This window comes from Odocoileus virginianus, chromosome 2 (assembly GCF_023699985.2).
Source record: "Odocoileus virginianus isolate 20LAN1187 ecotype Illinois chromosome 2, Ovbor_1.2, whole genome shotgun sequence".
Taxonomy (NCBI): Eukaryota; Metazoa; Chordata; class Mammalia; order Artiodactyla; family Cervidae; genus Odocoileus; species Odocoileus virginianus.
The window spans coordinates 59,164,879-59,179,983 of record NC_069675.1 but is presented as its reverse complement, the minus strand read 5'-3'; the positions used below and the strand labels follow the sequence as shown (position 1 = coordinate 59,179,983).

At 38.8% G+C, this 15,105-nt stretch overlaps 1 protein-coding gene across 3 annotated transcripts in view; it reads left to right on the top strand.

The window, feature by feature from the left end:
• VPS54 (VPS54 subunit of GARP complex) overlaps positions 1-15,105 on the top strand; it is a 97,296-nt gene that overhangs the window by 78,681 nt on the left and 3,510 nt on the right. For all 3 annotated transcript variants that reach the window (XM_020916219.2, XM_020916218.2, XM_070480153.1), the window contains 2 exons: positions 8,429-8,536; positions 10,564-10,658. In XM_020916219.2, coding sequence (XP_020771878.1) covers positions 8,429-8,536; positions 10,564-10,658 — 203 coding nt within the window. The remainder of the gene's footprint in view (positions 1-8,428; positions 8,537-10,563; positions 10,659-15,105) is intronic.

The following is a 15,105-nucleotide window of genomic DNA, read 5'->3' as shown; positions in this document are numbered from 1 at the left end:
CTGGTGCTGGGCTTTTGTTTGCTGGAAGATTTCTGATTACAGTTTCGATTTCCTTGCTTGTGATGGGTCTGTTAAGGTCTTCTGTTCTTTCTGGTTCAGTTTTAGAAAGTTATGCTTTTCTAAGAATTTGTCCATTTCTTCCAAGTTGTCCATTTTATTGGCATAGAGCTGCTGGTAGTAGTCTCTTAAGATCCTTTGTATTTCAGTGTTGTCTGTTGTGATCTCTCCATTTTCATTTCTAATTTCGTTAATTTGGTTCTTCTTCCTTTGTTTCTTAATGAGTCTTGCTAATGGTTTGTCAATTTTGTTTATTTTTTCAAAAAACCAGCTTTTAGCTTTGTTGATTTTTGCTATGGTCTCTTTAGTTTCTTTTGCATTTATTTCTGCCCTAATTTTTAAGATTTCTTTCCTTCTAGTAACCCTGTGGTTCTTCATTTCTGCCTTCTCTAGTTGCTTTAGGTGTAGAGTTAGGTTATTTATTTGACTTTTTTCTTGTTTTTTGAGGTAAGCCTGTAATGCTATGAACCTTCCCCTTAGCACTGCTTTTACAGTGTCCCATAGGTTTTGGGTTATTGTGTTTTCATTTTCATTCATTTCTACGCATATTTTGATTTCTTTTTTGATTTCTTCTATGATTTGTTGGTTATTCAGAAGCGTGTTATTTAGCCTCCGTATGTTTGAATTTTTAATAATTTTTTTTCTTGTAATTGAGATCTAATCTTACTGCATTGTGGTCAGAAAAGGTGACTGGAATGATTTCAATTTTTTTAAAATTTCCCAAGGCTAGATTTATGGCCCAGGATGTGATCTATTCTGCAGAAGTTTCCGTGGGCACTTGAGAAAAAGGTGAAATTGATTATTTTGGGGTGAAATGTCCTATAGATATCAATTAGGTCTAACTGGTCCATTGTGTCATTTGAAGTTTGTGTTTCCTTGTTAATTTTCTGTTTAGTTGAACTGTCCATAGTTGTGAGTTGTGAGTGAGGTTTTAAAGTCTCCCACTATTTTTGTGTTACTATTAATTTCCTCTTTCATACTGATTAGTGTTTGCCTTATGTATTGCGGTGCTCCTATGTTGGCTGCATATATATTTATAATTGTTTTATCTTCTTCTTGGATTGATCCTTTGATCATTATGTAGTATCCTTCTTTGTCTCTTTTCACAGCCTTTATTTTAAAGTCTATTTTATCTGATATGAGTATTGTGACTCCTGCTTTCTTTTGGTCTCCATTTGCGTGAAATATTTTTTTCCAGCCCTTCACTTTTAGTCTGTATGTGTCCCTTGTTTTGAGGTAGGTCTCTTGTAGACAGCATATATAGGGGTCTTGTTTTTGTATCCATTCAGCCAGTCTTTGTCTTTTGGTTGGGGCATTCAGCCCACTTACATTTAAGGTAATTATTGATAGGTATGGTCCCATTGCCATTTACTTTGTTGTTTTGGGTTCACGATTATACAACCTTTCTGTGTTTCCTGTCTAGAGAAGATCCTTTAGCATCTGTTGAAGAGCTGGTTTGGTGGTGCTGAATTCTCTCAGCTTTTGCTTGTCTGTAAAGCTTTTGAATTCTCCTTCATATCTGAATGAGATCCTTGCTGGGTACAGTAATCTAGGTTGTAGGTTATTCTCTTTCATTAGTTGAAGTATGTCCTGCCATTCCCTTCTGGCCTAAAGGGTTTCTATTGATAGATCATCTGTTATCCTTATGGGAATCTCTTTGTGTGTTATTTGTTATTTCTCCCTTGCTGCTTTTAATATTTGTTCTTGTGTTTGATCTTTGTTAATTCGATTAATATGTGTCTTGGGGTCTTTCGCCTTGGGTTTATCCTGTTTGGGACTCTCTTGGTTTCTTGGACTTGTGTAATTATTTCCTTCCCCATTTTAGGGAAGTTTTCAGCTATTATCTCCTTGAGTATTTTCTCATGGCCGTTCTTTTTGTCTTCTTCTGGGACTCCTATGATTCAAATGTTGGGGCATTTCACATTGTCCCAGAGGTCCCTGAGGTTATTCTCATTTCTTTTGATTCTTTTTTCCTCTCTGCTTCATTTATTTCCACCATTTTATATTCTACCTCACTTATCCTATCTTCTGTATCCGTTTTTCTACTCTTGGTTCCCTCCAGAGTGTTTTTGATCTCATTTATTGCATTATTCATTTTTAATTGACTCTTTTTTATTTCTTCTAGGTCCTTATTAAACATTTTTTGCATCTTCTCAATCTTTGTCTCCAGGCTATTTATCTGTAACTCCATTTTGCTTTCAAGATTTTGGATCATTTTTATTATCATTATTCTAAATTCTTTTTCAGGTAGATTCCCTATCTCCTCCTCTTTTGTTTGACTTGGTGGGCATTTTTCATGTTCCTTTACCTGTTGGGTATTTCTCTGCCTTTTCATCATGTTTAAATTGCTGTGTCTGGAGTGGGCTTTCTGTATTCTGGTGCTCTGTGGTTCCTTTTTATTGTGGAGGTTTCACCCAGTGGGTGGGGTTGGACGATTGGCTTTTCAAGGTTTCCTGGTTAGGGAAGCTTGCGTCGGTGTTCTGGTGCATGGAACTGGATTTCTTCTCTCTGGAGTGCAATGGAGTGTCCAGTAGTGAGTTTTGCGATGGGTCTATGTGTTAGGTGTGACTTTGGGCAGCCAGTATGTTGACGCTCAGGGTATGTTCCTGCGTTGCTGGAGAATTTGCGTGGTATGTCTTGCTCTGGAACTTATTGGCTCTTGGATGGTCATTGGTTTCAGTGTAGGTATGGAGGCTTTTGGATGGTCTCTTATTACTTAATGTTCCCTGTAGTCAGGAGTTTTCTGGTGTTCTCAGGTTTTGGGCTTAAGTCTCCTGCCTCTGGATTTCAGTCTTATTCTTCCAGTAGTCTCAAGACTTCTCCAACTATACAGCACTGATAATAAAACTTCTAGGTTAATGGTGAAAAGATTCTCCACCATGAGGGACACCCAGAGAGGTTCACAGAGTTACATGAAGAAGAGGAGAGGGAGGAAGGAGATAGAGATGAGCAGGAGGAGAAAAAGGGGGACTCAAGAGGAGAGAGACAGATCTACGCGGTTATCTGTTCCCAAAGTGTTCTACGTAGCCCAGACACCCACAGAGATTCACAGGATTGGATTGGGAAGAGAAGGGGGAGGGAGGAAATAGAGGTGATCTGAGGGAGAAAACAGAGAGTCAAAAGTGGGAGAGAGTAATCAACACACTCCTGAGTAAAAATGGGTACTGAATATTGGATTCCTAAATGTCCAATATTGATATCAAATAGTGAAAAGCAAAGATTAAAAATCTAGAGTGGAGGTTAGACTCTTCAAAATACAACATTAAAAATAAAAACACAAAAAATTTTAGAAATATATATGAAGTTCGGTTTAAAAATAGGGCCTCTTCTTTTTTTTTTGCAAGGTTATAGTGAAATGAAAATGAAAATTAAGGAGTAATAGAGGACTTTAAAAGAAAATAAGAGAAAAAATTTTTTTTCTAATTAAAAAAATAGTAAAAATATGTGAAAATGAAAATGAAAGTTAAGGAGTAATGGAGGAGTAATAGGGAATTTTAAAAGAAAATAAAAGAGAAAAAATTTTAAAATAAGAAATTTTTTTTCTTTTTAATTAAAAAAAGTAAAAATATATCTAGGAATTTCTCTGGAGCTGTTGCAGTCAGTGTGGGTTTGGTTCAGTTTCAGATAGCTCCTCGTTCCAGTTTACACTTCTCGATATCTCTAGGCCCCTTCCGGTGTAGTCAGTGTTATCTACAGGAATTTTGATCTGTTGGACCAGTCACTTCTGAAGAGGTTCTCTTTATTTATTTGGCTTCTGTTTGCCAGTCTCTTAAGTGTCTAATTTCCACCCTGACAGGCGGGTAGAGGTAGTCTCTTGTTCAGGTTCACTTGTTCAGTGGTACTGCCAGGAGAGAGGGGCGCTGCAGACAAATGTCACTGGCCTGTGTGGGGAGCACTCGCATTGTTCCGGCCACACTGGGTTTGCCCCCGCTCACGGGTGTGTGCTTTCCCTGTCTACGCTGCTCAAGCTCCCAGCTGCTCTATATGGAGCAGGCCCTGCGTTGTGTGCGGTTCCAGTTTTCAGGTATTCCACAAAAGCGCGGGCCTGCGTTTTGTGCCTTCCCCGCCCCCGGAGCAGCTCAGGCAGCCAGGAACTTGACGGGCGCACTCTCCTCAGGTGCAATGCACCTTATCCCCTCCGTGGTCCCAGCCTCAGTTTCCACGCGCTGGTCGGGTGCGCCTTGTGTCTGTTCTTGGGAGCTGGCCTCTAGCCGTGACCCTCCTGGCGGATGTCGACCATCCAGAATCTCAAGGAAGTCTTTGGTTAGAGACTGGAAGCGTGTTTGCAGTTTGGTAGGGGATGCAGTCTCTGGGGCTGAGTTTGCCCCTTTCCCCTCCCCCCTGCCTCCTGCCTCCGGCGGGGGATGGGCCGGTCTGCCCGCTAGCTCTTCTCTGGAATTGCTCAGTCCCTTTGTTCTGCGAACCGCCGGAAGTGTGTTCGGGCCAGTTAATTTTCTCTCTCTGTCTTGCTATCCCACAGTTTAAGTTGCTATCTCACGTTAGTTCCCTTCAATTGCCCTCAGGGCATTCGGGCCGGGTCCTTACCCTAAGCAGTGCTGACCGCTCCTCTCCGTTCTGCCCCCACTTGCTGGTGGCGGATGCGGGCGTCTGGGGTACTTTTCTGCTTGAGTTGCTTTTAGGCATGTAATCTGTGGGTTTTATTTATTTTTCCTCCCAGTTAGGTTGCCCTCCAAGATTCGAAAACTTCCCCCAGACCTGCCAGTGCGAGGGTTTCCTGGTGTTTGGAAACTTCCTCTATTACGACTCCCTTCATGGGCGGGTCTCTGTCCCTAGCTCTTTTGTCTCTCTTTTTATCTTTTATATTTTGTCCTACCTCCTTTCGAAGATGATGGGCTGCTTTTCTGGGCGCCTGATGTCTTCTGCTAGCGGTCAGAAGTTGTTTTGTGAAGTTTGCTCAGCGTTCAGATGTTCTTTCAATGAATTTGTAGGGGAGAAAGTGGTCTCCTCATCCTATTCCTCCACCATCTTAGCTCCTCCTCTGCCAGAAATGTAAAACTTTATGGTAACTTTATTAAAAAGCTGCCAAATGATTTTCTGAAGTGACTATACAATTTCGTGATGTATAAGACTTCTGGATACTCTTTGTCTTCACCAGCTCTTTATGTTGTCTGTTTTTTAACATTAGTCTTCTAGTGGGTCTGCATTGAGTGATATCTCATTGTGGTTTTAATTTCTGTAATGACTAGTATGTTGAGTATCTTTTCATGTGTTGGTTTGTCATCTGCACTTTATCTCTGGCAGTGTTGTGGTTGTTACAGTTTTGTGTGGGATGGTACTAGTCATTAGTGAGGAGAGACTAAGGATGCTGCTGAATATCCTGCAATATGCAGGACGGCCCCCACAACAAAAAATTATCTAGCTCAAAATACTAACTAATGTGCAAAATAATTTGGAAGTATAATTGGTGAGACTTAGTCACTGATTCAATACAAGGAACACAAAGAAAAGAAGGAGTTACAAACTTAAGTTGGAGATTTCAAGTCTGTGTGACCAGGAGGATGGTAATATGGGTAATAGTGATTGAAACAGGTAAGAGAGCAGGTTTGGGAAAGCTCATGGTCAGCTCAAATGTGGATTGGAGTATGTAATGAATGTAATAAAGGGGAGCATGTAATAAAGTGGTTCATAACTAGAGATATATTGGAAGTCATGGGATTGAACAACACTGACAAGAACAAAGTGAGGAAGATAAGAGATTAATATTAAAGTTGCTTTGCACTTGGGAGACAGGAGCTGGAAGAGGGAAGGTTAGAAGGAAGGAACTGGGAAAGCATTGTCCTGCACCAGGATGATGTTTCCAGTGGGAGGTTGTGTGAAATACTGCAGAGAAATGAGGAAGGGGAACTAAAAAAGTTAGTAAATTTGGAAATTAGGACCTCTGTAGTAATTTTTTTCCAGAGACAAATTTCAGAAGGTTGTTTATGGTAGAGGGAAGATTGTTTGGATGGTGGCAAGAACCAAAGTTTAAAGGTTGAGAATAAAAAAGTACAGTATCTAGTTTAAATGATTGAAGCCATGTATGGTAAAAGTCATACAGAAAGAATACTATTTTGAGGGAAAGCAGTGATGAATGAGAGTTTTGAGGGGTATACTAGTTTACTAGGGCTGCCATAACATTCCCACAGAGTAAGGGGCTTAGAACAAGAAGTGCATTGTCTTGTAGTTTTTGGAAGATAGAAATCCCTAATCAAAGTGCCCCCAGACCATGCTTCCTCTGAAGGCTCTAACAGAGAAAACTTCCTTGCCTTTTTCTAGCTTCAGGTGCTTGCTGTCAGTTGTTGACATTCCTTGACTTGTAGATCCATCACTTCGGTCCCTGCCTCTGTCTTCACATGACCATCTTCCCTCTGTGTGTTTCTATGTCTAAGTTTCCCTCTCCTTTCTGTTATAAAAATACCAGTCAGTGGATTTAGGGCCCACTCCAATCCAGTATTACCTTAGGATGCTCCAAGTGAACATGAATCTTGGGGGGATATTATTCAACCCAGGACATGGGGGTAGTTAAGATAAGGGGATTTTGCCATTGTGAGATTATTTCATACCCACTAGGATGGCTAAAATAAGGACAGTAACAAGTATTGGAGAGAATATGGAGAAATTGGAACCCTCATACGTTGCTGGGTGGAACTGTAAAGTGGTACAGCCACTTTGGAAAACATTTTGCATTTCCTCAAAAGGTTGAACATGGAGTTACCATATGACCCAGTAATTCTACTTTAAGAGAATTGATAACATCTGTCTACATGAATGTTCATAGCATTATTATTCATAATAGCCAAAAAGTAGAAATGGCCTAAATGTCTATTAACTGATGACTAGATTAACTATGATTTATTCATGCAATGGAATATCATACAGCCCTAAAAGGATGACGCACTTGATGCAACATGGACGAACCTTTGAAAGCATGCTAAGTGAAAGAAGCCAGTCACAAAAACGATATGCTATATGATTCCATTAGTGATTAGTGGTTGCCAGGAACTGAGGAGAAGGAAGAATGGGGAGTGCCTGCTAATGGATATGGGGTTTCTTTTTGGGTTGATGGAAGTGTCTGTAAATTAGTGGTGATGGTTGTATAGCTATGAGTTTACTAAAAAGCAGTTAATTGTACACTTTAAAGGGGTGAATTTTATGGTATACAAATTATATCTTAGAACTGTTAATTAAAAAAAGGGGATATTTGATTTACTGTAGGCTGAAGAGAGACAGATCATTGAGTGGTCACAAGGTTGCTTGGTCCAGTCACATGATAACTTTTACATGGTTCTACTACCACAGTATATTGGAACTCATTATTTTAATAAACTATGTAAGATTAGTGCATCTAAAATATAGTTATTTGGCCCAAATCTGTCTTATAAGTGAAAATGGTGTATAATTTAAAATGTGAACTCTATAATATGGGCCAGAATGTGATTATCTCAGTCATACCAGTGTACTGTTCCAGATGTAAGAATATTAAATGAATTTACCTAATTAAAAATTTTTAGTATAGATACTTGAAAATTAGGATAAATATGATTACAATATTGACCCACCTACGAAAGAAAAAGAACATTTTAGTTCTACCAGTTATATTGATTTCAGATATGACCACTTTGAACACATTCTTAAAATCATGTTTAAAAAACAAACTTAATTTGAAGGGTCTACTTTAATGATTCATTATTCTATATTGAGCCAGAATAGTAGCTAATATTTTTGAGTACTTCCTTTGTATCACACACAGTTTTGAGTTCTTATGAACCATCTTTTAAAATCCTCAGGAAAAGCCCTTTGAGATATAGAGAAATATCTCACCTAATACAGAGAAGTAACTCACCCAGTCTCACATAGCTAAGAATTTTAAGAGTTGGAATTTGAACGCAAGCAGTCCATCTTTAGGGCTTCCCAGGTTGCACCATGGTAAAGAATCTGCCTATCAATGCAGGAGATGCAAGAGATGCAAGTTCCGTGTCTGGTCAAGATCCCCTGGAGTAAGGAATGGTAACCCACTGCAGTATTCTGGCCTGGAATATTCCATGGACAAAGGAGCCTGGTGGGCTATAGTCCATGGGGTTGCAAAGAGTCAGACCGTGACTGAGTAGCATATCACATGCCCATCTTAAGAAGGGAAGCAGTCTGTGTTCTTAGCCACTAAATTATCCTGGCTGTCTCAAAGTAGATTAGAATTTTTTAATGAAAAATTTTTAAGATTTGCATGAGTCGCACAAAATATAGTTCAAGTGTAAGCTTCAACTCTATCAGAGTTAGATGTGTAAGGGCAGAAAATAATATGTTTTAGGGAACAGTGGGGATAATACACATTACAGAGGACATGAATATAATTCTCATTATTTTTCCCTGCCAGTATGAAGTGAAAGCTCCCGTTCCTTCTGCCTGTTTCAGGAATATTTGTAAGCAAATGGCAAAAATGCATGAAGCTATATTTGATCTCCTTCCTGAAGAACAAACGCAAGTGAGTAGTAATTCCTAAAACTATTATATGTAACATAATATGCATGCAGAATTGAAGTGTTTTTATGTACTTTTGGCACATGTAAGCTTAGTTCATGTCACAATATGATCATTATTATTTTTTTCCAGTTGTTATATTGACTTGTAGAACATGGATAGAAATTTCTGATTTCAGAACCCTCCTTGCCCTGACAGGCTAGAGCAGTGGTAGCTTTGCTCTGTGGTCAACCATTCTAAAAAGCAGATTTTCATTTGTCCATTGGGTCATCAGAGGTCCCAGATTCTACCAACATCATTTATTACATTGTTTGAAAATCAGAGTTAGCATTTATCAATGAATAGTAGAATAAGTTACACACTGATTATAATCCAAATTGGATAGGGAAGGAATTACTGATGGACTTAATAACTTAATAACTCAATCAGTATACCTTAATGTTTGTTAGGTCAGCATGAATGGTGTGTCGTAGGCACAAATCAGGAAAAGTAGCAAAATGGGTAGTCTTTAGCATCTCTTACCTATGAAGTTTCCATCCTCTGCCTCTGCTATTTTCCCTACACTATCATCAGTGTTTTCTCCACTTTTCCACGACATTCCTACCCTTGACTTTCCTCAATTCTGTTTCCTAGTAGTACTTTAAAGGTTCCAGTACTTCTTTTTTTTTCAGTCTTCTTTATCCACCTTAGTTTGTTCCCTTTATACCAGGTGATCTCATTCAAACCTAGTTGTATTTAGGGTCGGGAAGATCCCCTGGAGGAGGGCATGGCAACCCACTCCAGTATTCTTGCCTGGAGAATCCCATGGACAGAGGTGCCTGGAGGACTATAGTCCACGGGGACAGGACTGAAGCGACTTAACAAACACACAGTGTTATAATTAATACAAGCCTAGCTGTTACATGACTAATGATCTTAGCTTTCACTGGGGTTTTTGCTCTTCAGACACATTTCTTATTTCAGTTTGTCTCTGATTGGCTGAGTACATGGCATCGATACTTGGGAGCAAAGTGTAGGTTTTGTAGTGTCTTCCCCACTTCTGCTTCTGCTGGTCTCCTTTTCCACACCACCTTGAACTTTCATCTTACACTAGCTATTACCATCTTCTCATGTTTTCCTAGGTTTTCATTAATCATACTAACTTTATGAATAAATATTATCCACCATCTTTGGGGCTCACTGAGGACTTTGGAGGAGCTTTAGATACGGAGCACCCACTAGGGTCTCTCTTTTCCTTTCTCAGTCTTCCTAGTCAAACCATCCTTTTCATTCCACATGCAAGATCCCCCACCTCTGGCATTCTGACCTTCTGAATTTGCCCTCTGAGTTCTAATTCTGGACCAAGACTTAGCCAGGTCAGTGAGCTGAATACACAGGTATTTCATGTATTTTTATCTGCATCTTCATTTAAAGTGAACTCTTTTCAAACCTGGGCACACAGTATAGATTTTATGTAATCACTGTCATTTGCGTACCAGTGATTCCATAAAACTTTTCCATAGATGACTTTATATATTTTTGTCATGGAAAATATATTTCACAAAATTGTTTCCATAGATTAGTTTTGTATAATTTCAGGTCAGGCATTTCCCAAAGAAGTACTGGGCCATTACATTAAAAATTTGCAAATGGAGTGATAAAATACTTCCAAGTAATTTAGAAGGATAACAGTAGCCTTCCTTTACCATTGTGACTTTTTTCTCTATCAGGTTCCTAGTTAATTGCAGAATTCTCCATCTTTTCTCTATTCTTTTTACCTGTATGGTTCATCCCATTTACGTATTCCAGAAGACTTTTAAGGGGCAGAAAGGCAGTAGTAAATCCTGTCACTAAAAGGAGTACTGCTAAAAAGGGCAAAAGAGCTTTTATCCAACTAAGGAGAAAAACTATACTGAAATAGTAATTCCATACTTTCAGAGGAGCATTTTAAAAGTATATGCTAAAGCAAAAAATTTTCTCCAAATAATACTAATTACTTATGTCTTCTGTGTCAGCAGAGCTCTAAGAAACTTAGTATTGTTTCTTTTCCAGATGTTATTTTTAAGAATTAATGCAAGTTACAAACTCCACTTGAAAAAGCAGTTATCTCACTTAAATGTGATAAATGATGGAGGACCTCAAAATGGGTATGTTTTCAAGATATTTTTACCACATACTCCGATATTGAGTTGTTTGATGAGTTTTTATTCACTATGCTGTCCTTTACCACTATAATCTTGCCAGGGCCCCACAGTTGTAAAATAGCAACCTTTTGCCTTTTTTTTTTTTTGCCTCTGTGGAGGTGCTATACCTCTATATCTATCTGTCTGTTTACGTTAAAGTGTTTTATAAATGGTCAGTTAGTTAACTGACCTTATATGTCTACTTTGAGGCAGTGTGCATTAGTAGCACCTCCTTAGGTCACCCAGTAGTCTTCAGCTGTCCAGACAGAACTCCTACTTTGTACCTGTATGACCATGAGAAAGTCACTTAAACTCTGTGCCTTATGTATGAAATGAGAATGATAAAATCTCTTCAGTTCCTCCACCGGGTTACAAAAAATAATGTGTATATATTTTCTTGTAAGCCACTGAACAAATTTTATGTATTATTGGTGAAATAAAATGACATATAAAACATAAGATTTAGAATCAGAAAACTTGGGTTAAGTTTGGCCACTTACTAGCTCTGTAACTGAGCAAGTCACTTAATCTCTCTGAGCCTTAATATTTCTTATATTGGGAATGATAAAAAGTTCTGTCACAGAATTTTGGTTAAGAGCAATGTAGGTTAGGATATGAATTTAAAGATTATATAAAATACAAGGCACTGATCATGTAAGTTACACCTTAGTATGATTCCTGTACTTTGTTACCTGTTCATGGATTTTTAGAAATGGAATATTTTTTTCCCCATTAAAGACATTTCAGGCTTAAATTTCAAACTTACAGGGACAAACATAAAAACCATATTTTGGAATCAGAAGTTGGTTTTGCCCTTAAAAAAAAAAAAAGAAGTATGTTTCACCCTTGAACAAGGTAGGGAAGGGGGGGTTAGGTGTGCTGCCCTCTAGCAGTTGAAAAATTCAAGAATAACTTAAGGACCTGGCCCTCCATATACAGGGTTTCTCTGTATCCACAATTCCACATCCATAGATTCAACCAACTGCAGATCATATAATGCTCTAATATTTACTATTTTTTAAAAATTGACCCACACAGTTAAAACCTGTGATGTTGGAGAATACAGTAAATTGATTTTGCAGAAAACTATTTATAAGCTTCAAACTGCTGAATTTGTTTGCCAGGCTGAATTTAAGAGGTTTATGCAAAAATCTGATTTTCTTTTGACTATTAACCTGTTTCTTCTTTTTTTTAAAGAATTATTTTTTTTCCAAAAATTTCAAAGCCACAGAAAAGTTTAATGACAGTATAATGAATACCAAATATTCAAAGAAACCTAATATTATTTTAAAGTCCCATTCCTCTCATACATTCCTACTTTAATTCCCATAACCGAATCTTGCTAGTTGGTTGTTTTCAGACCAGTAGATCTGAAGCATCCAAATTAATTAATCACCTGTTATTTTCTTTGTTAATATAACTATTTGGGGATTGGCACCTTCAAGATCTTCATTATCTTACACTTTTAAAGACAGTAATACTTAGTAAGTCAAATACATCTTTGAGTGATTCCTTGAAGGATAGAATTTCCTAAAAACTTACCTCTAGACTCTAGCCAAAGACAGGAATTTTTTTTTTCCTGAAATGGCTCTAAAATTTTACTTTTTTCAAGCTGAAATTGGGACATAACATAAAATCAAACATTTCACAGTTAAAAATTCAGTGGCCATTAGTACCTTCACAACACCACCTCTGTGCAACCACCAGCTTTGTCTAGTTCCAAACATTTTACAGAATGAAGCAGAACAAAGGCTAATAGAGTTCTGCCAAGAGAATGCACTGGTCATAGCAAACACCCTCTTCTAACAACACAAGAGAAGACTCTACACATGGACATCACCAGATGGTCAACACTGAAATCAGATTGATTATATTCTTTGCAGCCAAAGATGGAGATGCTCTATACAGTCAGCAAAAACAAGACCGGTAGCTGACTGTGGCTCAGATCATGAACTCCTTATTGCCAAATTCAGACTTAAATTGAAGAAAGTAGGGAAAACCACTAGATTATTCAGGTATGACCTAAATCAAATCCCTAACGATTATACAGTGGAAGTGAGAAATAGATTTAAGGGACTAGATCTGATGGGCAAAGTGCCTGATGAACTATGGATGGAGGTTCATGACATTGTACAGGAGACAGGGAGCAAGACCATCCCCAAGAAAAAGAAATGCAAAAAAGCAAAATGGCTGTCTGAGGAGCCTTACAAATAGCTGTGAAAAGAAGAGAAGCCAAAAGCAAAGGAGAAAAGGAAAGATATTCCCATTTGAATGCAGACTTCCCAAGAATAGCAAGGATAAGAAAGCCTTCCTCAGCAATCAATGCAAAGAAATAGAGGAAAACAACAGAATGGGAAAGACTAGAGATCTCTTCAAGAAAATTAGAGATACCAAGGGAACATTTCACCCAAAGATGGGCTCAATAATAGGACAGAAATGGTATGGACCTAACAGAAGCAGAAGATATTAAGAAGAGATGGCAAGAATACATAGAAGAACTGTACAAAAAAGAACTTCACGACCCAGATAATCACGATGGTGTGATCACTCACCTAGAGCCAGACATCCTGGAATGTGAAGTCAAATGGGCCTTAGAAAGCATTACTACGAACAAAGCTAGTGGATGTGATGGAATTCCAGTTGAGCTATTTCAAATCCTGAAAGATGATGCTGTGAAATTGCTGCACTGAATATGCCAGCAAATTTGTAAAACTCAGCAGTGGCCACAGGACTGGAAAAGGTCAGTTTTCATTCTAATCCCTAAGAAAGGCAATGTCAAAAAATGCTCAAATGTCAAAAATGCACAGTTGCACTCATCTCACACACTAGCAAAGTAATGCTCAAAATTCTCCAAGCCAGGCTTCAGCAATACGTGAACCATGAACTTCCAGATGTTCACGCTGATTTTAGAAAAGGCAGAGGAACCAGAGATCAGATTCCCAACATCCGTTGGATTGAAAAAGCAAGAGAGTTCCAGAAAAACATCAATTTCTGTTTTATTAACTATGCCAAAGCTTTTGACTGTGTGGATCACAATAAACTGAGGAAAATTCTGAAAGAGATGGAAACACCAGACCACCTGACCTGCCTCTTGAGAAACCTGTATGCAGGTCAGGAAGCAATAGTTAGAACTGGACATGGAACAACAGACTGGTTCCATATAGGAAAAGGAGTATGTCAAGGCTGTATATTGTCACCCTGCTTATTTAACTTCTATTCAGAGTACATCATGAGAAATTCTGGACTGGAAGGAAGCACAAGCTGGAATCAAGATTACTGGGAGAAATATCAATAACCTCAGATATGCAGATGACACCACCCTTATGGCAGAAAGCAAAGAACTAAAGAGCCTCTTGATGAAAGTGAAAGGGGAGAGTGAAAAAGTTGGCTTAAAGCTCAACATTCAGGAAACAAAGATCATGGCATCAGGTCCCATCACTTCATGGCAAGTAGATGGAGAAACAGTGGAAACAGTGGCAGACTTTTATTTTTTTCAGCTCCAAAATCACTGCAGATGGTGACTGCAGCCATAAAATAAAAAGACACTTGCTCCTTGGAAGAAAAGTTACGACCAACCTAGCCAGCATATTAAAAAGCGGAGACATTACTTTGTCAGCAAAGGTCTGTCTAGTCAAGGCTATGGTTTTCCAGTAGTCATGTGTGGATGTGAGAGTTGGACTATAAAGAAAGCTGAGTGCCAGAGAATTGATGCTTTTGAGCTGTGGTGTTGCAAAAGGCTCTTGAGCATCCCTTTGACAGGTAGGAGATCCAACCAGTCCATCCTAAAGGAAATCAGTCGTGAATGTTCATTGGAAGGACTGATGCTAAAGCTGAAACTCCAGTACTTTGGCCACTTGATGCGAAGTACTGACTCATTTCAAAAAACCCTGATGCTGGGAAGGATTGAAGGCGAGAGGAGAAGGGGACAACCAGAGGATGAGATGGTTGGATGGCATCACCGACTCAATGGACATGAGTTTGAGTCAACTCCAGAGCTGGTGATGGACAGGGAGGCCTGGTGTGTTACAGTCCATGGGGTCGCAAAGAGTTGGACACAGCTGAGCAACTGAACTGAGCTGAAACATTTTACTACCCCAAGAGGAAATCCCAGGCCGGTTGTGTGCATGCTTATGTCCGACTCGGCGATCTTATGGACTGGAGCCTGGTGCCCTCCTGCAGGGGATCTTTCCTACCCAGGGATCGAACCTGTGTCTTTTATGTCGCCTGCATTGGCAGGTGGGTTTTTTATCACCAGCACCACCTCGGAAACCCCATTAGGCTGTGTTGCCTTCCTTCTCCCCAGCAACCACACGTGTTCTTTTTAATGTGATTTTCTTTTTCTCTATTTTAATACATTTTTAAAATACAGAGACATATGGAGAATATTTGTATTCCTGTTACTTAGAATTGA